Source organism: Pseudochaenichthys georgianus, unplaced genomic scaffold (genome assembly GCF_902827115.2).
Source record: "Pseudochaenichthys georgianus unplaced genomic scaffold, fPseGeo1.2 scaffold_532_arrow_ctg1, whole genome shotgun sequence".
Classification (NCBI taxonomy): Eukaryota; Metazoa; Chordata; class Actinopteri; order Perciformes; family Channichthyidae; genus Pseudochaenichthys; species Pseudochaenichthys georgianus.
In genome coordinates, this window is record NW_027263093.1 from 17,479 (window position 1) to 44,871 (window position 27,393).

Below are 27,393 nucleotides of genomic sequence, written 5' to 3' on the forward strand. Positions count from 1 at the left end.
GTGCAGCTCCCAGGTGTGACTGAGCAGACGCTTCTTTCTCCTCTCGCAGTCAACAGTCCCTCGATAACTGAAGCTCACTAAGTAGCGGCTCCAAAGCTCATTAGCATAAATACGTTACTTAATGAGACTGATTTAGGCAGTCAGCCACAGTCCGTCTGTTCCTACTTCATAAAACTGGTCCTCTTCCATTTCCCTTTATTTCTTCCGCTTCTATCGTACGCCGCTAACTGGCTCAGACACGGTTGCCAAGGCGCTGGCACCGACACGACAAGAGATAAGCTTTCAATTAAAAGGCATTAATGAGAGACACTTAACGAGATGCAGGACGATTCTCGAATTGTTTTTTCCGCGGAGAGAAAAACGGAGAACCTGTGTCGGGGTGAGGGTGTTCTATTTTATGTGTCAAAGAAACCCCAGGTCTGAGCAAACTGTCCCCGATTGATATCTTACATTGAAACCGAGAGGAGGTCTGCTTGTGACATTTAGCTGATTAAAATGCACTGTTGTAATATAATACAGATGAATGAAAGAAAAGGCAGATGGAACAGAAAGTGTGAAGGCCTGGTGTGAGCATGTTTGATGATATATATATATATATATATATATATATATAACACGTGAAATGGGGCAGCTGTTCTCCGTATTTCCTACTTTGATCTGACTTCCTGTACCTGCATTTATGATAATATGTTATGCATCTTGTTCTGCAGTTTTCTCCCCGGCAGCATGACTGAGTCTTTAATCTCTGCTTGTCTTCTCGCCATATGTTCCTCTCCTTCTGTTGTGTGTTAGCGATAAGGTGTCTGGCTGCTTTACATGTCGCTCCCTCCAGTATCAGTCTGTCTTTTCCACCTCTGTCCTTGTGTCTCCCTTTATTGTGTTTTCACATCACATCCTGGTGTTGGAGCGGTTTAAAGGTCCCCTATCATACTGTTTTTCTCTCAGATATATACAGAGCCTGTCTCTGATTGGCTGAAACACCAAACAGATCATTGCAGCATTACCCAGAATCCCCTCTGTTTCAGCCCTGTCTCCAAAGTGCTGATTCTCTGTCTGTTACTTTACATGAAAAGAAGGAGCCCCTCTGTTGCCCCTTTCACACCAACGCGGTTCCCGTTCTAGCTCCGTGCTAGAGCTTTTCTGGTTCGGAACCGGTTCTTCATTTCAGCCCCCGTTTTGTTCACACCGCCCAGAGCCCGACTGGTGCTGCCGCTGCTGCGTCATGACCTCACCGCTCACTGATTTTCTCCCCAACAACGTTGCTACAACAATGGGGGACTGCGTCGGGTCGATGATCGTGTTGCTTTTAATCACACGAAGCCAGATTAAATTGAATAACGACTTCTCCAACCTTATACTTTGCTCCAGAGTGCCGTGGTTCATTGTTTATTAATGTGTTTCAGCAGCATTTACCGACCGCTGCAGTGCTGCTCTTCCACAGAGTTTATTCTCCCGTTAGCTCCCGGTTAGCTCACACTGCAGCGGCCGCTCTAAAGTATTCACTGTCCGACTCACACAAGCAGCTGATGCATATCCCCAGTTCCCCTTAGCCTAAGTGAATGTGTGTCAGTCTGAATTGACGCTGTCTGGCATCACAACGCTGTTATGAAAGTTTCTCTGGTATAAAATGGGGGATGTTAGCATAGCAACCGAAGCTAATCTGACTATAACTTGACTACTTGTTGCTATCCTATTGTGGCATAAACCGTTTTCTACAGGCACATTTTACCGGTGTATTTTTCATTATGATTCTACTTGTGATAGTCGGACATGGCAACCTGTGCAGCCCATCCGATAGCTGCTATAATACAAAACAAAACGTCTGCCTGCTCTCCACAAAGATCAATGACAGTGAACGGATGGTCAAAGTAAGGTACAAATAAACAGATTCGCACTAAGCCTGGTTAGTGTTGCCCGACTTTATAAAGTGTGTGGTTGCGTTCTAGTCACTTTGCTCAGCGCTACTGCTTGTTACAACTTGTATTTGCCATACTCGCCTCTAACTGTTAGCTTAATCTCGCCCCCCTCCGACGTAAGCGTGACGTATGCGGTTCTTGCTTCTAGACCTACCATTTTTTGGTGCTTGAAAGAGGCGGCTCCGCTGCGGTGTGAACAGGAAAAACTGGTGCTTTTCAGGCTCTAGCTCCGAACCGGACGTGGAACCGCGTTGGTGTGAAAGCCCCATGAGAGATATTTGGTTAGAAAGAACTCAATGGTGCTCTAGGAGGAGATTCAGGTGATAAGGTGGGGGGGGGGGGTTACCTTGTTACTGATTGGCTAATGGTTACACAAGACAATCGTTATGACATCATAAAGTAGCCAAAATCTGATCAGCTCATTTTCAGACAGGTTTTTATAGAAATGGATCAAAAAGAGAGAGAATCTTTGTTCCTGAGACTTTCAGAGTCTCTTTCCACAGAGGGGACACATGTTGATGTAGAAGAGACATGGAGAAGAGGGGACACATGTTGATGTAGAAGAGACATGGAGAAGAGGGGACACATGTTGATGTAGAAGAGACATGAAGAAGAGGGGACACATGTTGATGTAGAAGAGACATGAAGAAGAGGGGACACATGTTGATGTAGAAGAGACATGAAGAAGAGGGGACACATGTTGATGTAGAAGAGACATGAAGAAGAGGGGACACATGTTGATGTAGAAGAGACATGTAGAAGAGGGGACACATGTTGATGTAGAAGAGACATGAAGAAGAGGGGACACATGTTGATGTAGAAGAGACATGAAGAAGAGGGGGCACATGTTGATGTAGAAGAGACATGAAGAAGAGGGGACACATGTTGATGTAGAAGAGACATGAAGAAGAGGGGACACATGTTGATGTAGAAGAGACATGAAGAAGAGGGGACACGTGTTGATGTAGAAGAGACATGAAGAAGAGGGGACACATGTTGATGTCGAAGAGACATGAAGAAGAGGGGACACGTGTTGATGTAGAAGAGACATGAAGAAGTGTATATTGCATTATAGGTGACCTTTAAATGAACTAAATGAAATTAAACGTGGCGACAGGAGACGAGTTGTGATAAGAAAGCAGACAGTTCCAGTGTCTCCCCCCTCGAGGCATAGCGCCCCCCCCCCCCCCCCCCCCCCCAGAGAAGCACCACTGACCCCCCCTGCACTCCAGACCTCCTCATCCTCATTCCTCTTGTCAGATCCAGTGACCTGAATAATCCAGATTGCTCCCAGACATCCTCCGGTTTACCTCGGCCCCCTGCTGAGGATGTAACAACACCCTCCACCCCTTTACACCCCCAAACCTCCCACAAGCCATCAAGGACAAATAGCCAGACAAGTCAAAATAACCAAGTACCAAATAATTCTAATTAAAGCCATGTTAATGAAACTATACGTCACATTCAAACCCCAGATTTCCAATGTGTTGGGTCTGGATTTTCTTTAGCCTTGCATTGAAAGGTGTTGTGTGTATATATATATATATAAAGTACCTTGCCTTTCATGCAATAAAGAGATTTCAGACAGCTGAGCTAAAGCTAACTGCTAGTTCCTAACTAAAGCATTGCCGTGTTTCGGATAAACAGCCTCCACTGTGAGGACGTGATGAGGCTGCTTTTTAATTACTCGTTGATGCCACTTTGAATTGAGTTCAATTAAGAAACTATTAAACAGATAACTAGAAGTGCTATTACAAGAACAGCTAGTCCGTTAGCATGCTAATTCCTTATCTCTGTTGCATAAGACATCTTCAACACAGCATCGTCTTCAGGTTGTGTTTATGATGTTATCTCCTTTTTTAATTTTAATACATTTGAGCAAATATTACACATTGGGCCTTGAAAGAATGTTAATTTAATTCTACAAAAATACTAATCTCCCAGATGAATCACTTAAAACTCTAGACTTCTAGACTTTTTTTAGGGTGACAGAAATTCAAAACTTCATTAATACACTCTAAAGGGTCTCTAAAATAATAGCATGACACACGTTATAGCCCACAAATAAGTACAAATAAAGATATTGGATATAGAGAGATATGTAAAAAACCTTTTGGATCTATTTCTTGTGTTTTTTCACCATAAACGGAGCACGGCTAGTTGTTTCCCAGTGCCTTTAACTTCCTTAATCCGTATTTAACTCAGACATCTCAATCTGTGTTGAACTTTCCCTTTTTAAAGAGCCACATTGGATCAGTGGCATATTCAGATTCAGGAGTGTGAAGCAGGCGGACAGACGGGGCGCAGTGAGCGTCAATTTAATGTGAAGTTAAATCTGTTTGCAGGCCCTGTGGCAGTGCTGGTTACGCACCAATAAAATGTCACCAGGCGGACAGAGAGCCACAATGGATTGAAATAAGTGGCCGTCACCCTGAGGTGGTGGCTGAGTCTAATTTAATATACTCGCACTACAGCAGCCGGCCTGGTTTAGGGGGACAAAGTCTGTGTGGTTTATAATGCACGGCCACTTCAGTGACTGGAAGAAACCGTGAACACAAGATCTGTTTCTAGGGGTGGGGGAAATAATCGATACAGCATAGTATCGCGACTTTGCGTGGCGATATTGTATCGATACACGGACGCCAAGTATTGATATTTTATTATATAAACTATTCATATTGAAAATTAGCTTATTGGCAAAGATACCATCAAATTCATCAAAGTCAAAGTCAACTTTATTGTCGATCTCAAAATATGTTTGTCCACACAGAAAGACCGAAATACTGTTTCCCACAGTCCGGAGGTATACAAAAAAAAACACACATTAAAATACAAGAACACTCAATAATTACAAAAACACCCTCAAAATAACCGTTTCCTTCAAGTAAGCAGGATATATATAAAAATGTTTCGGTTCAAGTCTAGTTAAAACCGGAACCGGTACTTGGACTCGCAAAAAAACTAGCACTTATGTATATTCTCCTTTTTGTTCTAAACCATCTAAAACCTTGCATAGATCGAGAAATGTGCGCTGAGAGAAGACGAAAAACATCGTGTCGGCTTCTGATATGGCGGCCAATACTGAACTCACAAAGTCTCGCAAAATATCGCAACTGCTCGCGAGATCTGTGTGACGTCAAGGGAAGCTAGCGATGTGATTGGCTTAGACATAGTGGACTGCGTGGGCTGCTGGTCGCCATATTGGATATTAGGTAGTGTAGCTAACTCCTTTGTTTGGTCTTCGGCGTCACGGCCCGGGTCGTGTGAACACAATGCCGCGGGGCTAGGATTTAGGCTCAGTCAGCTCAGGGACTGTTTGGTTACTTCAGTTTGGTAAATGAAATAAACGTTTGAACTTTGTCGTAGTTCACTGGAGTTGCTGTCATAAGTCATTTGTAGACTAAGTGGCAAAACGTTTTTTTTTTTACATTTGTACGTTGTAGAGAAATGTAGACACAAGTTGGAAGGGAGCACAATAAACCTGACGAGTTTGAATTTGAGTTGATTATAAGTTGATAATTAGCTCACAATAAGTTCACTTTAGTTACTCACACAGCTTGACACAAGACTTATAAGTCCGGACCTGAACCTGAACCTCTGGACTTGAGTCCGGACCTGAACCTGAACGTGAGTCCAGGTACGCAGCACTATGTGCATATGAGAGTGCAAAAATGTCCATAGCAGCGTAAAAGTGACTGGTGCTGGATGTTGTCACATGTTAAAGACACTGGAACCCAATATATCATGCAATCATATATATCAATATATATGTGCAATATATCGCAATGCTATCGTATCGTGGCTTAAGTATCGCGATAGTATCGTATCGTGGGGAGCCTGGTGATTCCCACCCTTTACCCACTACACGGGAACCATTTGTATTATACATTATTTGTGTGGTTTTTGAATGAAAGAAACGTCTCTTTATCACAAGACATTCTCTGCTTTCTTCCGCTCCGCTGTGTGGCCGCCTGTCAGAGCGTTTGTAGTTGATATGTGTCCTTCCTGCCGTGCTCACACTGTGGCTCACGGGATGAAACACACAGGCGGAAGTCATTCGATGTGTTGCTTGTTAAAGTGAAGGTGTGATAGCCGCTGGATGTGAATATAAAACGGCCCCATTTTCTTCTTTCTTGTCACCACAGATGGCTTACCACGTTTTTATGATTATGTATATGCTTGACCAGGAGAATACATGTGATCCATTTCACTTTAAGAAAAAACTTCAGCACAGCAATGGTTCCTATAGGTTCTGACTGGTTGAAGCCAGTTTTTAAAACAATTTGAGAGGTCAAGATTCATCGATGATAGGAAGGTGTTGCATTTTTCAAGTCATCTAACATGGTATTCATTATTCAAACCCTTAAAGGTGGGGTAGGTAAGTTTCAGAAACCGGCTCGAGATACACTTTTTGTTATATTCCATGGAATGCTCTTAACATCCCGATAGCAATGAATATCTGAAGTGCTTTGACAAAAAATCCATAAAAAAATGTCATCTGTGGAAGCCGTGATACTGTAAAAAGTACAACCAATCGGATGGCCTACCTGCCTGTCAGCCTTCCATCGGGGCACAAACTTATCTCGTGCCCTCATTGGTCATGTGCGCGTTCGTGTGTGTTGGAGGAGGGGCTCTGTAAGGAAGTGGCAGATTTTCTCCGGTTGTGTATTTTCAAATTCTAGCGATCTCGAGCCGGTTTCTCAAACTTACCTACCCCACCTTTAAACTAAATTATTGGTTGCATTTCAGAGCCCACGCACAGAGTTGTCGTAGTTCTGTTATAGCTGGTGCAAAACCTCTTGGGTTTCTTGCATTTTCTTCGATTTATCGATAACATTAAGCAAGTTGAAAAACCGTTTGAACATCTTCATCAAACTGACACTTTTAGCCAGGTTTCAACCCAAATATCACGAAATTGTTCATCAAGTCTTCAAAGAAAAAGCAAGTAAATGTGTGCTACCATTCCCTTCCGTCGCCTAATGTTATGTGAATACTGGGAATGTGTTAAACTTCTGCATTTTTGTTCGTGTCTAAATGGTTTCTCTCAACTGTCAAAACTCTTGCAAGTCCTCGGGGAGCCAATTTTGCAAGAGTTTCCCTCAAAGAGTTTTCAAACACAGAGTTAAAATCGAGACACGATCCTGCTTCTACATCTCAAAATGTCCACTGTGAAAAGACCCAATTAAAATGTGCATACTCAATTTCATGCAGTGTCCTCAATGGAATATTAATGTGTGACTAAAGCAACACACCGACATCCTCTGTGTGTGTGTGTGTGTTACGGAGAGAAAATGACAGATATAATCAGCCTCAGAGGGTTGGTTGTCGGCCTTTCTCTATCCCCCCTGGAGAAGGGGTACTAACCACCGTAACTCACCTCTCTCCTCATTGACTTCACATTAAACGCTCTGCTGCGCTCTCACCCTGACATCTCATCGCCTCTCCTCTCCTGCAGGAATCGGGGGGAACCTGGTAGCGATCCAGGCCAGCAGGTTCTCCACTCACCTGCACTTCCACTGTGCTCCGGGAGAGGTTCCTGAAGAGGCCAAGGGCTGCTACTACCCCTGCCGCACCTTCTGGGGAAAAGGTCAGTACCGTGCACACCATATACTGAGCTTTCATTAAAGCACACGTTGGTTAGGCGTAACAGTATACCTCCACTATGATAGATGTGAGGTCTTTACAGTACCGTACTTTTCGGACTATAAAGCGCACCTGCATATGAGCCGCAGCAGCTAAATTGTCCGTCTGTCTTGCTCTCGTTCTGTCTCTCGGTTCCACTTTTACTTTGGCGCGCTACCTGTCTCACTCTTTTCCGGCCTCCAGCTTTTCCTGCTGGAGCCCGCCGCTTAAAGGTGGCGGGCGCGGACCGGTCATAGAGCCCGTAGAGTTAAAGGTGGTTAATTTTACCTGTAAAATCCATAGATTTAGGAGGTTCCCTAGTGGCCGTTAGCTGTACAAAAAAAAATGGGGGAAAAAGTCGCGGCTTATAGTCCGAAAAGTACGGTATATACATTTGTAATACTGATCGCTAATGATTAACCTTCACACATAGGGTCATAAGTGCATTCGAATTCTGTAAGTGTTACAAGAACATTTTGGAAACCTCTCCATAACTCTAGTGCTGTTTCTGCCATCATGTTTGCTTCCTGGATGGTTACCTGATAGTTACCCACATTTATTTAATATTTATTTATCACATGTTTTCCCATTCATCGTCCTTATTCTTTTACAGATGTATTTTTTTTTTTTATGGCACTCCTATGAGGTCTGGATTTCAATTTCTGAATTGAAAACGCCGTCAGGAATTTAATAAGTCTTTACATTTTTAAAGAATTAAGATCTTGAAATCTTAAATTGTGAAGTCAGTTCACAGTCTGAAAGATCCTTCTTCTTACTTTCTGTTATTTTCATACTTGAAAACAAACAGAAACGAGTCCGACTATAATAAATTGAATGCAGTAATCAGTAAAGAACGTTGTTAAAAACGAGTGTTGTAATTGAGGTAAAACGATAATTATGAGGTAATTGATTAACCTTTTTATTTTCCCAGGAGCCAATCACCGCTCTGCTCAGGTGCTGCTCCTATTGGTGGTCCCGGGTCACCTGATCTTCCTCTACACCATCCACCTGATGAAGAGCGGACACACCACGCTGACGCCCATCTTCATGTCCGTCTACCTGGCTGCTGCTCTGCTGCAGGTGAGCACGTCACCAGTATACCTGAGCTTTAGTATGTGAGCGGCAGCTGGTTAGATATTCTAAAATAGTCTGCTTTACATTTCCTGGTCATTATTCCACATTGAAGTATTGAGGCTCTCTGTCACAGTCTATCTTCTGTCCATGTAACATTGTTGGTATTTGACATTTATGCTGCTTTTAAAGAGGGTTTTCAACTTCATGATGATTGTCACTCCAAAGAAAAATACAAAAAAGCAGACCCCTCCACTTTTGTTAAAGCTGCACACATCAATATTTTAATGTAGTAAGTCAGTGATTCTCAAACTTTGATCAATAATGTTCCCCCTTTGAAAAAAATATTCAGCCAAGTACCCCCTGATCAGCGCAAAAACAATTCGTTAGGGACAACAAGCCTATATAAAGAGGTTCTGCACAGTGCTGCACCATCGGTGTCTGATTTTATTAAAACAACAACAGTAACTGAGAAACACTTAAATGCTACATTTCAAATGTTTACAATCCATCACTAAATTCATGGCAAACCAATTTTAACATCATGCAATAACACTAAGACGACATTAGTTGTATTGAACTGATCTTTTTAATAAGTTGTACAATGTAGTGAAACATGGGCTCGTGCTTCACTGAGGGTCTTTGTTATTCTGACAGGAAGGCCACTGCAGTTATTTCACTTTGAAATATGTGTAACTCTGTTCATATAAAACCCACATTGCTCAAACTTCCTTACTTTTTTTTCCCATTAACATAAAATAAATCTCACGTACCCCCTGCAGTACTCCAACGTACCCCTAGGGGTCCGCGTACCCCCATTTGAGAACCACTGTAATAATGAACCCACAGAGAATTATTCCACGACTCAACAAGAGATATTTGAGTGTATTTTAACTTATTGTTTTATTTTTCTGGTTTTCAAACGTTGTGTTATTCCAGTATTATTATTATTTTGTTTCAGTTGCTTGTAAGCGCTTTGAGCACCAGGAAAAGCGCTTTATAAATGTAATGTATTATTACGGCTCTCGTGATGGAGGGGCAACAAAAACATTTCAAATGATCGTCGTTCTGAAATGTTGTGATTTCCGCTCTGTTGAACCCAAATGGCCAAAAACATGTGAATGCCGCTTTAAGTAGTTCATGTCTTAATTATTGTCAGTAGATATCCACGTTATTTGAGTTACTGTCTGAAGACTTTCAGCTAGTACATCTTTTGAATGTTTGTTATTATGTGTACTAGACTTTCCTCATCAACTCATATATCTAATATTAATAATGCTGCTTTTTCAGCCAAGACACACACATCAGGATTTCCTGCATTTATTATTACATGTTACATTTTAATTGGCTGGTGAGGCTATGCTCATGAGTTGTTTCTGAATAAATCGGAGCTAGTGTGACACAGACTGTCCCTGATATCACAGCAGAGGGGGATAAGATGTGACGAAAGTGTTTGGAATATATTACTTACAATGACTTCCAAGTCAGTCTGAGCATAGTCCAGGTCTGTCAGGACTACTGCGGAGATCCTGCTCTCGTCCACTGATGGCCTTCCTGAGCGCGTAATCCAGGACCGTGATGAAGAGGAAGGGGGCCAGGGTGTCCCCTTGCATAACCCCAGCCAGGATGTCAAACTCCTCGCTGTTGCCATCTGGGGTCTCCACCCTGGCCCTTGTTCCTGCGTACATGGTCTCTATTGCCCTTTAATATTATAATGAAGAAACAACATGCGGATAATGAATGACTCTGATCTGTGATGGATTCCAAGAATGTAGTACTTTTGTGTGAATATATTGGATGCACGCTTTGCTCGAAAGCTTTTTAAGGCTCCTCTAAATCCTAAATGCAGACGGGGAACATCAGGCTGTAATCCCGGCCACGAAGGCGTTTGGAAACTCTCCAGATCAATTAACTCCATCGACAGTGGAGCTGCTTTCAAGGCTGATCGAGTGCCAGATAGCACATCACATGGCGGAGACTGGCACCTGGAGAAGCGAGGGTGAAAAGTGTTTTAACATCTTCATACTCACCAGCTGAAGAGAGGAAACGGATCTCATTATCGATCGGATTCTAGAACCTCAAACATCCCTTTGCTTTTTAAATACTCCACTAGCTTCACGAGCTGCGTGTCGGAATAATTCATGAACTGCTCTGTCGACCTGTCTGTGGGGGATTGTGTGAATATGAATGATGGTTTCTGCACGGAGCAGCAAGGTTATTATTGGAAGGATTATTTACTGAAAATATGTTTTAGTGCTGTTCCTGTCCACAGCGGTACACACTCCGAGCCATAACTCCTCCGAACTGGGGGAGGGTCATCTCCTCTCGGTTTCTCTTTTGTTATCCTGCTTGAAAAGTGTTTTTAAGCACCAGGAAAAGCCACACTACAGACACGTATCTAGTTATCTCGGTTTATGTATACAAATGAAGTTAGCCCGAGTGAGTAAATCACCTTTCCACTCACTTTCGTACACTACCTATTAGGGGTGGGGGGAATAATCGATACAGCGTAGTATCGCGATAAGTTAAGACGTGTATACAGTTGCAATGAAAGTGACTAAAACAATGCCATCTCCATTTCAGGTTCAAAGAACACAAATTGGGTTATTTACATAATCTATTCATATTGCAAATACATTTTGTTAACCAGGAAGGGAAGACGGACATGTGATTTGCAATATATCGTATCGCAATACTTAGCATGTCGTAGAATCGCAATACTATCGTATCGTGGCTTAAGTGTCGTGATAGTATCGTATCGTGGGGAGCCTGGTGATTCCCACCCCTGCTATCTATTGATCAGATGCTTGCCCTTTTCAGGAGAAATGGTAGCAATTCTGACCTTTTACTACTTTCACTGCATTACCTTTTTCAACACAGAACTGGAGCCATATATTTCCTTTTATTGTCTCGCAAAAGCTAAGTGTGTGTGTGTGTGTGTGTGTGTGTGTGTGTGTGTGTGTGTGTGTGTGTGTGTGTGTGTGTGTGTGTGTGTGTGTGTGTGTGTGTGTGTGTGTGTGTGTGTGTGTGTGTGTGTGTGTGTGTGTGTGTGTGTGTGTGTGTGTGTGTGTGTGTGTGTGTGTGTGTGTGTGAAAATAAACAAACATTGTGCCGCTCTCATCTTCTCTCGAATGAACACACAAGCTCGACATTTTGAAGTGTGAAAAACGACGGGACGGTCTGCTTCAAATAGTGATTTATAATCTCTGACCTCACGGAGAAGATTTGTTTTTAATGATTTTCCATTTCTGGGATAGATTGTTTGCCGTAAGAGAGAAACCAAAGATGCTCGGATGAATGAAGAAGACGGCACTAGTACTTATGGCTGTCAAAAACCTCCGTCAGCGCCCTCCAAAGACCTCGACGTGGTGTATTACTGCATGGAAAACTGAAAGGCAGATGTTTGCCTGTGGGTCAAAGCATGGACCCTCATTGAGATCCACTATAAACCTTTTAATATAGTTCTATATCTTATCTATGTGCCCAACATGGGGTCAGAAACTATTTGGTGAATATGTCGGTATGGAATTAGATAAAGCCACACTACGTTAACCGTCTGTTTCTTTAATATCAGCGATAAGCGGAGATTGCACACGCTGCGGTTTAATAATACTCCATTTAAAGTAAAAGCCGAGGAGAATTAGGGGAGACATTTAAACACTTGCTCGACTCATTGTCATATCTCCGCGAGCCTCGGTACAGTCGGAGAGGGAAGGAGGAGAAAAGCAGTTCAATTGACCCGAGTTCTGCATATGTTGGCACACGTTGGGTGATGGTTTGGCAGAGGACAAACCAGAGGGAAAACGTGAGTGAAAGAAATGCACAAGGAATCTTGGTTTTACAATGTTTTGTTTGCAGACAGTGTATCCAGACAAAGAGGGAGGCAATGCCAAATGTAGAAAATTAAAAACCAGGAAGAGAGGAGAGGAGTTTTACAGAAACTTTACAAAGGTCATGCTAAGTTCACCACTGATGAATATGCTTTATGGTGATTAACATTTGATAGTACTAAGGCATGAGTTCAGTAGAGGGTGAAATACAAACCATTCATAGCTGCACTCTTTAAAGGGGACCTATCATGCAAAATGCACTTTTTGACGTCTTTTATACATGTGTCCCCGGTGCGTCGGGGAACTCACAAAGCGTCAGAAAATAACCCTCTCTCTTTTCCTCCGTACCCAAATCTCTAAAAACGGGGGAACAACGGAGCTGATCCAGATGTGCGTCCGATATGACGTCATTTTTTTTTTTTTTTACTGTACTTATATAGCGCTTTATCCAGTCTTTTTAAGACCCCTCAAAGCGCTTTACAGACTATGTCATTCACCCATTCATACAGAGCAGTGTATCTTACTTGCTCTAGGACCTAACATTTACACACCGTTGGCCATGCCATCGGGAGCAACTCAGGGTTAAGTATCTTGCCCAAGGACACATCAACATGTTGACTGCATGGGCTGGGATCAAACCCACAATCTTCTGCTTGAAAGACGACCACACTCCCTCGCAGCCACAGTTGCCCTCATATCTGAAATGTGGACCCACGGCCCAATCAGAAACGTCGCTATCAGAAACAATGCCCGACTGTTTTGGACGTAATATGGTCGGTGTTTACATTAGCATCGCTAACACTCAGAGCTAACCTGTACTGGAGAGCATGTGTGTGAAGAAGCAGGAAGTAGAAAGGAACTCACCTTGTGGTTTAACCGGCGAGAGAGAAAGCCTTTGAGCTCCAGACTGTTTCAGAGAGAATCCTTGATGTGGTTTGGAACATGATAAGGCATTTAATCACATTTAGCTGGGTGTCTCGTAGAATTCTGAGCAGGCATTAGCTCCCCCTCCTCTTTTATTTTGTTTACAAGCTGAAACAGAGGGATGTCTAAAATATATATTTTTATAATCTGAGACCCAATATATGCCTAAACATAACATGATGGGAGACTTTTAACAAAACCATCTCTTCCTCTGAAAGCCAACGCTGGTATTCCAGTGAAGGATGGGTGCTGTCAGGTGCCGTCAGCGTTATCTCGACACATCAGGAAACATCTAAGCTGTGAGAAAGCTCTCGTCTGAAATCTAACATCTTACCGCTCTGGGAGTAACGCACAATATAACACGCCTCTCTGAGATTAGACACTTACAGTATCCATTATAAACATCTGAACGTGTGATGTGACAGGACTCCACTAGCAGCAGTGAAACTAGAGCAGGATCCTGATCAAATAAGCCTTCGAAGGATATTCATCCAGATTTTAATGTTAATCTCTAAAGACTTGGATAGGAATATGTTGATAGGAAAGACCATAGAGCTGTACTAATAGCCGATCATTCATAAAAGTGATATTTACATTTTAAAGCCACGTTGCTTTTTTACAATATTATATGATATGTAGATTTAGAACAACTTTTATTAAAAAAAAAGATAGGTTTAATCTCTTTTTAAAATGAGCACAAATGTTTTAATGTAAGGTAAGGCAAGTTCATTTATATAGCACCTTTCAACACAAGGTAATTCAAAGTGTTTTTCCAAATCAAAGACATCAAGAAAATGGCATTTCAAAACAGTCGTTAAAAGCAAAGATAATTACTGAATAAAAGTTACAGTGCAGTTTAAGATATGAATAGTTCAATTAAAAGCAGCGACAAGAAATGTAACCAATATTCTAGTCTTGAAAAATGGTCATGCAGAAGCAGGCTTTAATAAGTGCTGTGTGTGTGTGTGTGTGTGTGTGTGTGTGTGTGTGTGTGTGTGTGTGTGTGTGTGTGTGTGTGTGTGTGTGTGTGTGTGTGTGTGTGTGTGTGTGTGTGTGTGTGTGTGTGTGTGTGTGGTGTGTGTGTGTGTGTGTGTGTGTGTGTGTGTGTGTGTGTGTGTGTGTGTGTGTGTGTGTGTGTGTGTGTGTGTGTGTGTGTGTGTGTGTGTGTGTGTGTGTGTGTGTGTGTGTGTGTGTGTGTGTGTGTGTGTGTGTGTGTGTGTGTGTGTGTGTGTGTGTCCTTCCTGAGCATCATTGCATTCAAGTCACGCATTAGATTAGGTTTTTAACAATATTTGATCAACAATATGAACCGGTCTGCAAAACAAGCATTTCTTTTTTAAGACTGCACAGAAATCCAATTATATTTCCCCGGATGAAAAGTACCGGCAGTGTTCTGAAGTATCCAACAGAGTGACATTATGTGAGTGTGTAGTTTCAGGCAGGATTTACAGCTTTCTTTAAGCTCATGGCTGAAGGTTGTGTATAAGTGCATCCACAGAGAGAGCTGCTTGACATGGGGATTACATTTGAGTCAATGTATCATTTTAACAGCACTTAAAGGGGCCCTATAGAGAGCCGCAGTGACGCGTCCTAAAACCCGGGAGTAAACTCCTTCCGGTTCCTTCGTCTCCATAGGGTTTAGGAAACTAGCTGGAAATCAGGTCTGTGGTTCAGACACATTGAAGAGACGGATCACGTTTTGTTCAGCCGGATAGTCTCCACATGTCTATCCGACTTTTATAATTTTATAATCATAAATCTAGTCGCCAGAAGCAAAATGCTAACGTTATGCTATAATAAATAATAATAATAATTCATTTATTTTATATAGGCGCCTTTCAAGGCTCTCAAGGTCGCCGTACAAACACATAAAAACAAGATACACAATACCTAACACCAGCATAAGAAACATAAACAAGACAATGCAGTATATAACAAACCAGGGGTTCTCAAAGTGCGGCCCGCGGGCCAATGGCGGCCCTCGGAAATGTTTCTGGCGGCCCGCGATAGTTAATGCGACACGCTGAAATGCATGCGTTATATTTTAATCCTCCATGGTTGTGTCTAGTAAGAATTAGAATGGAATTTAAGAATGGTAAAACTGCGCCCCCTGGGTTCCATCCATCCATCCATCTTCTCCCGCTTATCCGTGGTCGGGTCGCGGGGGTAGCAGTTCCAGCAGAGAGCCCCAAACTTTCTTTTCCCTGGCGACATCAACCAGCTCTGACTGGGGGATCCCAAGGCGCTCCCAGGCCAGCGAAGAGATATAATCCCTCCACCTGGTCCTAGGTCTACCCCTTGGTCTCTTCCCAGCTGGACGTGCCTGGAACACCTCCCTAGGGAGGCGCCCAGGTGGCATCCTAACTAGGTGCCCGAACCACCTCAACTGGCTTCTTTCGACGCGAAGGAGGAGCGGCTCAACTCCGAGTCCCTCCCTGATGACCGAACTTCTCACCTTATCTCTAAGGGAGACACCAGCCACCCGGCGGAGGAAACCCATCTCGGCCGCTTGTATCCGCGATCTCGTTCTTTCGGTCATGACCCATCCTTCATGACCATAGGTGAGGGTAGGAACGAAAATGGCCCGGTAGACAGAGAGCTTTGCCTTCCGGCTCAGCTCCCTTTTCGTCACAACGGTGCGGTAAAGCGACTGCAATACCGCTCCCGCTGCTCCGATTCTCCGGCCCATCTCACGCTCCATTGATCCCTCACTCGAGAACAAGACCCCGAGATACTTGAACTCCTTCACTTGGGGTAAGGACTCATTCCCTACTTGGAGTGGACAGTCCATCGGTTTCCTGCTGAGAACCATGGCCTCAGATTTGGAGGTGCTGATCCTCATCCCAGCCGCTTCACACTCGGTTGCGAACCGATCCAGTGAGTGCTGAAGGTCGCAGACCGATGAAGCCATCAGAACCACATCATCTGCAAAAAGCAGTGGTGCAATCCTTAGTCCACCGAACTGCAGACCCCCCCCCCCCACGACTACCCCTCGAAATCCGATCCATGTATATTACAAACAGGATTGGTGACAAAGCGCAGCCCTGGCGGAGGCCAACCCTCACCGGAAATGGGTCCGACTTACTGCCGAGGACCCGGACACAGCTCTCGCTTTGGGAGTACAGAGATTGGATGGCCCTGAGTAGAGACCCCCTCACCCCATACTCCCGCAGCACCTCCCACAGTAACTCCCTGGGAACCCGGTCATACGCCTTCTCCAAGTCTACAAAACACATGTAGACCGGATAAGCGTACTCCCAGGCCCCCTCCAGGATCCTTGCGAGAGTAAAAAGCTGATCCGTCGTTCCACGACCAGGACGGAATCCGCATTGTTCCTCCTCAATCTGAGGTTCGACAATCGGCCTGACCCTCCTTTCGAGTACCTTGGAGTAAACTTTCCCGGGGAGGCTGAGTAGTGTGATGCCTCTGTAATTGGCACACACCCTCTGATCCCCCTTTTTGAAAAGGGGGACCACCACCCCGGTCTGCCACTCCTTCGGTACCGTTTCCGACTTCCACGCAACGTTGATGAGACGTGTCAACCATGACAGTCCCTCAACACCCAGAGCCTTCAGCATTTCCGGGCGGATCTCATCCACCCCCGGGGCTTTGCCACTGTGGAGTTGTTTGACGACCTCAGTGACCTCCCCCCGGGAGATTGGCGTTGATCCCCCGTCATACTCCAGCTCTGCCTCTAACATAGAGGGCGGAGTTGTCGGGTTCAGGAGTTCCTCAAAGTGTTCCTTCCAACGTCCCAACACTCCATCAGTTGAGGTCAACAACGTCCCATCCTTACTGTACACAGCTTGGATGGTTCCCTGCTTCCCCCTCCTGAGGTGTCGGACAGTTTTCCAGAACAACTTTGGTGCCGCCCGAAAGTCCTTCTCCATGTCTTCTCCGAACTTCTCCCACACCCGCTGCTTTGCCTCGGCCACGGATGAGGCTGCTGCCCTTCGGGCCTGTCGGTACCTTGCAACTGCTTCGGGAGTCCCCCGGGATAACAAATCCCTGAAGGCCTCCTTCTTCAGTCGGACGGCTTCCCTGATCACCGGTGTCCACCAGGAGGTTCGAGGGTTACCGCCCCTTGAGGCACCTAAGACCTTGAGACCACAGCTCCCCACCGCGGCTTCGGCAATAGAGGCTTTGAACACCGACCACTCTGGTTCAATGTCCCCAACCTCCACAGGAATGCCCGAAAAGCTCCGCCGGAGGTGTGAGTTGAAGGCCTCCTGAACTTGGGCCTCCTCCAGACGTTCCCAGTTCACCCGAACTACACGTTTGGGCTTACCAGGTCTATCCAGAGGCTTCCCCCGCCACTCGACCCAACTCACCACCAGATGGTGATCAGTTGACAACTCCGCCCCTCTCTTTACCCGAGTGTCCAAAACATACGGCCTCAGGTCCGATGATACGATAACGAAATCGATCATGGACCTTCTGCCTAGGGTGCTCTGGTACCACGTACACTTATGAGCATCCTTATGTTCGAACATGGTGTTTGTTATGGCCAATCCATGACTAGCACAGAAGTCCAGTAACAAACCACCACTCCGGTTCAGATCAGGGGGGCCGTTCCTCCCAATCACGCCCCTCCAAGTGTCTCCATCATTGCCCACATGTGCGTTGAAGTCTCCCAGCAAGACTAAGGAGTCCCCTTCAGGAGCCCCATACAGGACTCTTTCCAGGGTCTCCAAGAAGGCCGAATACTCTGAACTGCTGTTGGGTGCATAAGCACACACAACAGTCAGAGTTTTCCCCCCCATAACCCGCAGGCGTAGGGAGGCGACCCTCTCGTCCACTGGGGTAAACTCCAACAACGAAGCACCTAACCGGGGACTTGTGAGTATCCCCACACCCGCCCGGCGCCTCACACCTTGAGCAACTCCGGAGAAGAATAGAGTCCAACCCCTATCCAGAAGTAAGATTCCAGAGCCGACGCTGTGCGTAGAGGTGAGCCCAACCAGATCCAACTGGTACCGCTCCACCTCCCGCACAAGCTCCGGCTCCTTCCCCCCCAGAGAGGTGACGTTCCACGTCCCCAAAGCCAGCTTCTGTCGCCTGGGTCTGGTCCGTCGAGACCCTCCGCTTTCACTGCCACCCGTCTGGCAGCGCACCCGACCCCATCGATGTTTCCCGTAGGTGGTGGGCCCGCGGGACAGAGAAGCGGAGGTGTTGCCCACGTTGCCTTTTCGGGCTGGGCCCGGCCGGGCTCCGTGGCAAGCCCGGCCACCAGACGCTCGCCGACGAGTCCTCCTTCTGGGCCTGGCTCCAGAAGGGGACCCCGGGCTTCCTCCGGGCCGGGTATCCTCACTTCTTGTTTTTCCTTTCATGAGGTCTTTTGAACCAATCTTAGTCTGGCCCCTTGCCTGAGACCAATTTGCCATGGGAGACCCTACCAGGAACACAAGGTTCCAGACAACACAGCCCCCAGGTTCATCAGGGCACACAAACCTCTCTACCACGGTAAGGTGCTGGTTCTTCAGAGAGGCGCCCCCTGGGTTGTCATTCCTAAATTATGAATGACAGCTTGTGGAAAGTTTGCTAGACTACTGGTTGCATGGCAACTAGGCATCTCGCGAGTTGCGGTAATTGGTTACACTAGTACAATAAAGAAAGGATTTGTTTTGGAATTATTTTGTGTTCCGTTTTTTCTTGGGCGGCTCTCAATCCATTATTGGGTACCTACATTGGCCCTCACTCATCAAAACTTTGAGAACCCCTGCTATAAAGGAACTACAGCAGGGTCGCTGCTTCAACGTCACGGCAACTTAAGATCCATATTCAAACACACAGATTCAAAATGGAACAAGTTGAAGCGTTTGTTTGAACAGTCTGCAGGAGGCAGGGACTTGCTTTCAAGCAGAACAGGGCAAACTAACTTAGCGGGAGTGTTTACGTGTTCGGCGTAATGACGTAAAACGGCCTGGACAACTTCTATAGTCCTATTCAGCCACTCGGTAACAACCATCAACTCTTCAGAAATCACCAGCGTCACTGCTGATGGATTTAATGTCGTAAAACAAAACGTGATCTGTCTCTTCAATGCGTCTCACACACAGACCTTATTTGGAGATATTTTCCTACGGAGAGATTGCTTTTTGTCGAAGGAACCGGACGTGGTAAAAATGCCAACTTACGTCCGGGTTTTAGGACGCGTCACTGCGGTTCTCTATTGTGCTCATTTTCAGGTGTCGGCACTTTTGTTCACCCTCTGATTGTAGTTCTGCACATTTAAGCCATTGCAGACCATTTACATGCACACAACTTTTCACAGTGAGCTGCATATTCTGCCGTTTACGAGTCGTTGAGACAGAAATGAATAAATAGTCGAGATAACTTTGAAGAGTTTGCGAAGTCCTGTCTCGTGGTGTTATTACCCGTTGAGTAGGGATGGGTATCGTTAAGGCTTTAACGGTACTACTACTTTTATCGACCCGGTCTTTTAACGGTACTCTTATCGGTTCTTTTGGAGAGAAAAAAAAGGTAAACTAACTAAACAAATTGTGAACAAAACTAACATTGCTTTTTATTTAAATTAAATACATAATATTTCACTTCAAAAGAAACAACAATGTTTTAACAAATGGTATTAAATAATGTGATGACAGAACTGGAAACAGAATAGCTGAAACTTTAACAAACTAAATAACTCGGTTTCCTCTAATCATAACCCATGTTTCTATCATTGATTTAACTCCGTGTGTTGCTGCTAGCACACAGAACACCTGACGTGGAAACGTTACTCGTGGACGGGGCTACAGAGCTGCTAGAAAGACAGTGGAACCCGGTGCATTCCTCCGTCTGGATGTGGAGCACTTTTGCTAAATGTTTAGACACATTGCTCGTGTTACCGCCCTGACATGTTGAACACTTATTGCACTTTAGGCAACGAGCATCGAGACGGGTAAAGTTTAACCACCTCGGAGCGAGTTCTCTCCGCCATCTCCTCCGTGTGTGTGTGTTTCTGCATGTAGCAGCTGCGTGTGTGTAAACTGCCCCGCCCCCTCGCACACAGACGGGATTGGAAAAGATCGAAAATACTAAAAATAATCATAGACGCATGTTGCAGTTTTTTTGCGTATTAGAAACGGAGTTGGCGACACTAAAACATAAAATATAATGTTTGTGTAGCAATAATACATACGACATATATTTTAGATGTCTCCAGTACCGATAAAAAGACTGATAACGTCGGAGCTTAACGGTACCACTGTCTTTAATAATTCAGCCCCGGGGCCCGTTTAATACCGGGGCTCGGTACCCCTCCCTACCGTTGAAGTAACTTCACAGGGAAACAAAAGCAAGTTTTAGGATAAGGTTAAGACGTGTTTTTGCACAGATACATAAATGATTCTAGCTCTTATATTAGAGATACAGATGGATTGCTTTAAACCCGTTGTTCCCACAGAATCAACAACAACTCCAGTCAGAAAGTGATTTTCAGCGGCACATGTCTGCCGCCTCCGAGCTTTGTAATTTCATAAATTGACACAAAGGCAATGCGAGCAAACACGGCCACCTTTAGAGATCAAGCAGCTTTATCTTGTAGACGCGCCGTCTCCTCTCCACTCAGATGTGATTAGGAAACCAAACACAGAGACGGAGAACAACACCGCCTGATAAATCGTCTTTCTGTTTTCATTTGTCGTGCCGAAAGGTGGAAATTGAGAAACTTTGCACACAAGTTTTTGCTCGATTTCCTCTCGTCTTTCTTTGTTTTCCTGAGGAGAAACTAGACCCTCCTGAGTGGCAGCTGTGTTCTGTCGATGAGGGATTGTTGTTGACAGTTTGAGGCAAGTGATGGAGGTAGTGATGCTACAAAAGCAACTTCGAGGATGTCCGCCCTGTCATCATGAATAAAAGACAAAGCGCTATAGCTGGTGGAAAGTCAGGTTTGCGAGGGTGTTCTGACACCTTTCATCGGGTCATGACTGAACATCATTGGAAAGGAAAACTAGAAGACATGTTTTTTGTAAGGAATTGCATCACAAGCTCCTCAGAGTCCAGGAAATGTTGAAGACCCCAAAGATGAATGATATAAATGTACAGTACGGGTCCAAAGCACATGGAAGCTACCAGATGCTAACTTGCATATGTTGGGCAATTTGCACAATCTGCTCAAATTGTATTAACTTGTGGTTTTGGCGGTTATTGAGGATGTTGAATCCATTTCTGACATTTTCACGATCAAATAATTGCAGTTGTAACCAGGAAGTGGCCATATTTGCACTCTGTGGGCTGATTTTGATATATTTTGGGTCCATTTTAAAGTTTTTGGGGACTCAAACTGCCATTTTGTATCCTTAAAATGGCAGAAATGCATCCAACATCCTCAATAACCTCAAAAACCACTGTGAAATTGTCCAAATCAGCCAAGCCATATTGGAAATATTGTCTGCATATGCTAATTAATGCAACTTCTAAAATGTTCAGGCTAAAAGATTGCAGTTTTAAGCAGAAAGTGGCCATATGTGTACCCCTGGTGGACTGATGTTGATACGTTTTGGGTCAAGGGACTCAAAACTGCCATTGTGGTATGTGAAGCTGACAATGGAGCGGCCCAGACCAAGCAAGGAGGCAGAGGCAGCACGTCCCAAATATAACCCGGTGTGGGCATTTATTACAGCATGAACACAATACACACAGCCTCGATCCTGCTGCTGCTGCTCACGTGGGCACAGCCTGCAGCCACCGGGATCTCACACACACTACCAGCCTCCAAACAGACAGGGCAACAGGCCCTAAATACACACACTAATCAGCAATTCGACACAGGTGGGGGGGAGGAGACAACACAGGGCACCAGGTGCACACAATCAACAGCCACAGACATGGGGGAAGGGGAACACTTTTAACATGAAACCAGGAAACAGAGACAGACAAACTTACATAAATTACATATATTCCCATGCAATGTTTTTAGTGCTATATAACCCGTAACGGAGGCCGAGATCTATGGGCCCAGAGATCACCTCCGTTACATGGTACAATAAGTGTCGTTTGACTCAACATCCTCAACGACCCACAAAACCACTTCCAAAATTGTCCAACTCGGCCAAGACCTTTTTTAACTATTTTCTGTAGGGATGCTCCGATCGGCAATTTTGGGGCCGATCACCGGAATCAGTATCGGCCGATACCGATCAAGTGGGCGGGGCCTATGGGGATCTTCCATCTTACCATGAGCATCCCTAATTGTCTGCATATGCTAATTAACACAACTTATGCAAATTGCATAAGTTGTGTTAATTAGCATATGCAGGCAATAGTTAAAAAGTTAGCATCCGGCAGTTTCTATGTGCTGGGGACCCCTACTGTACATTTCTTACATAAAACTTCTGGGGTATTCAACATTTCAGGGTTCACACATCAGGTCGACTTGTCGTGTGTATTTCAACTATCCCTGTTTCCCTTTGACACCATCAGCGCTGCTTGAATTCTTAACATGTCAATATCTCCCAATGACTGCCATGCTTTATTGTTTCTAAAATGTTTGCAGTGCCAACTCGAGACAGCTCATTTCCCTGTAAATTATAGAGCCGTTCTTATCTTTTAATAGACTTCTCTTTTACTCAGCACCGTCGCCTCCTTGTGTGGAAACTTGAATTATGAATAACTCTCTCAACTTGTCTCTCGGTTTCCTGCGCCTTCCATTACTCTTCCTCCTCTCCGTTCCAACTACAGTTTAAGTGTTTCTGCTTTTCTGCTCAGCATTTTGAAGCATTCGTTCCTCCAAGCTTAGCTCACAAGAGATTGTCTCCATCGTTCTTTGTCAAGGATTACGCTCAGACTGCATCTTCTTATCTTTTTGCTTTTTGGTAATGCAATGAAAAGACACAACTAAGCAAGTCAGGGAAATAGTGAAAGAATCAATAAGAAATAAGAATTCAAATAACATTCCTGATTTGCCATCTCTACAACTAAATTGTTATTAAGAATGTAAACCTTCGAACTCGCCGTACCGCAGGTTAGTTAATACAATTCATCTAAAGAAAAGTTGCATTTCTATGTATTGATAATGTGTCCTGCAGTTTTCTTTGTGCAATATTTAATTGGATTTCTAAAGGAATAGTTTTGGGAAATACTCGAATGTTCCACTATGCGACAAGCACATCTGAAGCTCCCTAGATACATTATTGAAAATATGTTGAATTTCTTTGTAAGTTAGTACTAAACTATACCTTTAAACATTAACATTTTCCATACTAGGGTTAATTTGGCCGACTATTTCTAGTTTGGGACCAATTGCCAGTGGAAACTAAGCTAAGCTAACATGCTACATACTTACTGTGCAGCCAATCAGAGTGGTGCCAGTTTTCTCATCAAACTAGGCAAGAAAGCGATTGAACGAATCCTTTTGATTTATTTTGATGTTAGTTAAATAATCAATAGTCTTTCATTTGTAAATCCTTTACGCTCTAATGTCATTCCGTGTTGTCTTCATTTTCAAGTCACCTGTACAGTGGCCGACACACGTGTTACAACCGCCCAAAACATGACTATTAGGACAGTGTTTCTCAAACTTTTTCATTCCAAGCACCACTCAACCAATAAAAAAACACTCGCGGACCACCTACCTCCACAAATATCTAAAAATCGCCTGAAAATGATACAAACGAGTGGCCACTTGTGTGATGAAGGTGTTTATCTGGGCTATATCATGCACTCGAAAGTGAAACTTGAGCTTGCTCCATTGCGGAGATATTCCCGCGAGAGTGCGGAAAACTTAAATGTATTTATTTATTTAAAATGTGACATTTTACCAATATACTCATGGACCACTAGGGGGCGCCTGAATTGCCTGAAAATGTGCTTTATAAATAACCGTCCCTCGCCTCTCTCTCCCAGGTGTTGCTGTTGCTGTGCATCGCGGACTGGATGGTGCACTCCATGTGGCGCAGCGGCAAAGACCCCGACAGCTTCTCCATCCCCTACCTGACGGCTCTGGGGGACTTGCTGGGCACCGCGCTGCTGGCCCTCAGCTTCCACTTCCTGTGGGTCATAGGAGACCAGGACAGCGACGTGGGCGACTGAGGAGACGACAAGGCATCGGAGGTGACGGGAAGACACTAACGGCCATTCCTGACGCCTCTCTTCATGAGTAAGGGGGCGCTCTCTGCTCCCCTTCAACCACATGCTGGTTTTAAAACTTTTGTTTGTTTTTTGTATTCCCTTAAATTTAGACTGCTCTCAGTACGGATTTCGATCTGCATAGTTTGCACAAAAGCACTTGCATATTATAATGCTGTGTTAAGAGGAGCAGGAAGCCACAGCGGGGAGGACACCTGGCTGTGCTTTACTCAGTTGGAGGTCTTCTACTTTAAAAAAACTTTTGTTGGTGATTATTTTGGGAATAAACCTCCCGCCGTGTCACAGACTTTGTTACCTGCTTTGTGTTTTACCGCTTAGCTGCGTCGAGTCAGCGGAGCGACACGGAGAGGCAAGAGAAGATTGTCAATACGCTTTGAACCGCCGTGTCAGCAGGTCCGCAGGCGGTTAGAAAAAAAGATTAATTTGTAATGATGGTCGGAGAATTCAACGTTTATTCCAGTGTACATGTTTGTTTTCTCTGCATGTTCTCTTTCCATACACGAACATGCTTTCTACCACGCTGCTTCCACGGACAGGAGGTAACGTTCTGTTCACGTCAAGCACTTCAATTCTAGAAGCTATCAGAGTTTATCATTAGCTCATTAAACTGGATTAGATGACCCTCCACACACACCTTCTCTCACGACAACACACCGTTTAGAGGTACGACAAAGTAAAGCAGACAAACAGGGATATTACATAACTCTCCGTTACCATACGAACAAGATATCTCTTCTCTGCAATACAGGAATAATGCTGTTTTTCTTTATTTATCACAGTTTTGGTGATCATTACTCGGCCTTACTTATTGGCAGGGACTTGATTACCTGCCTAAGAAGAAAAGCCAGCGACAAAAAAATCCGCTTGAGACGACGTTTCGTCACCAAATTGTGAATTAAACCCGAAGTAAATTAGCTTGCATTGTTTTCAAATACAATGCGAGATGGGTCTTAGTACAGAATGCGAAAAGGGGAGCAATCGACCGTATATTTTCACCCCCGGCCTTTTGATATTATGTTAACGTCCCTTCTCACGTAGAAAACCATGAAATTATCGATATAATGAACCTCCTCATTCATGCTCTCTGTCTGTCGTCCTCCGCAGCGGGGGTCCGGCTCCACAAACCGATCGAGAACACTGTGCCAGTCCAGCAGGAAAGAAATGTGACAGTTTCACGCTGGACGTTTGTTTGCCAATCACATCATGTTGACATGCGTGTAGACGATTATCGGCTGTTTTCATGATGGCATCGTCTTAATTTCTACTCTTTCCGACAGAATCATAATCATCGTAAACAAATGTATTCGCATATTCACGACATAAATTGATAATATTGATCTGGGTTCAGTTCTCTCAGAATCCGTTTTTTTGGCTTTAGGTGAGACGACATGCGGGAAACCTTAAACGAACTCCTTAATCAAGACTTTCAATGCTTTAATTGATCATTTAAAGTCGATTTTTATTTCACAACAGATAGCATAACATGTTAAATTGGTTCCTCGCTCTCACTTCGCAACTCCTTCTGCCACACTTTACAAACCAGTGAATGTGTTTTATCAATTTCCGCGTCCATGCGAGAACTCTTTTCCAATGAACTCCAAATGTTGCTTAAAATTAATAAAATGGGATTTAATTTGCCGAAAGCTCAGTGGTTGTGTCGTCGGCGGCAACAACAGAGAGACTCGGTTGAATACATCTGAGTAAATCACTAATTTTTGTCGCGAGTAGAGCGCGTTCTAACCAGTTTTCTTTACTAATTTGAAGAGATAGTGGGAGGGTTTGACACTTCAAATTGACCTCCGCAGCATAGTTTGTGTCCATGTGAACGTAGAGGCAGCAGCCCGTGTTGAAGTGCCAAAAACTGCAGTTATTAGAACGTCCATCGGTTAAAACGCCCAATTTTACAGCAAAAATAAACATATTTACAACGTGGTACAACATCTGTATTGATCTCTATAGCTAATGTCCCCGTGTCATGACTGTATGGGTGCACATCTTTGCATAACTCATCCGCTTTTAAAGATGATTTGATTGTTTTAAAGCTTACATTGAGGCGTTCTAAGGGTTTCAGTGGCAGGTTGGATTAGCAGGTCTCTTCAGAAACCTGAGGGGGAATTCACGGAGACGACGTCCATGTTTTCTACTGTCTATGATGTGATGGTGGCGGTGGCTCGTATCATCTCCAATATGTGCCTCTTTAAATGCGCTGGTTAACAAGGTATCTCTCTGTCGTGCCATCATCATCGTCGTAATACTGTGCAATTATTTTCCTTTTTGTACCTAATTTCAGAGTTTCATCCCAAAGTGATGTTTTAATCCCTGAAGCCAGAAGGGGTTTAACGTGGATATATCATTTTGGTGTGAAACATAACGTTGCTTTTGTGGCTCGAACGGGCCGAAAATGTCTAAATAAATGTCTTTCAATTAAAGAAATCATCTTATGTTTTGGTATTTTTTGTTTGAGGGTTTTAGCCGACCGTTTTTCCATAGCACCTTCACCTTCACATGAGCTCTGAAAGGCTTTGCAGATGAAAGCAGAAATATTGAGCCATGGATGAAAAGCAGGAGTAATGATTGATAAAAAAAAATCCCCCTCGTTTTGCCCGACGCCTGCTTTGATAATATCTACCATCGTATCCATGACAACACAACAGGCAATCGTCTTCTCTCCATGTTGGGAAAACATGCTTTTCTGTGCAGATGGCACACATTCGCCCACCTCCAACACATGTTAGCTCAGTTTAACATGAAGAGGCTGGTGTCCGATCGGAGGGAAGAACATATCTAGTCTGCGACTTGTCAGGACTTCAAAGGCTCTCTAAGGTTCAATATGTGTTTCCCTGGCGTTGTTGACATTTATTTTAAAGAGGACATATTATATACTTCTCAGGTTCATATCAGTATGTAATCCAATCCACTTTATTTCTATAGCACATTTA

The 27,393-nt window shown here is 44.2% G+C and overlaps 1 protein-coding gene across 1 annotated transcript in view; it reads left to right on the forward strand.

Annotated features, from left to right (window-relative positions):
* The window catches only part of LOC117443079 (solute carrier family 41 member 2-like), a gene marked incomplete at its 5' end in the record, with an annotated part of 37,431 nt that extends 10,541 nt beyond the window's left edge, over nt 1-26,890 (forward strand). The window contains 3 exon segments of the mRNA XM_034079017.1: nt 7,372-7,503; nt 8,470-8,618; nt 24,212-26,890. Coding sequence (XP_033934908.1) covers nt 7,372-7,503; nt 8,470-8,618; nt 24,212-24,397 — 467 coding nt within the window.
* Nucleotides 26,891-27,393: the final 503 nt, after the last annotated feature.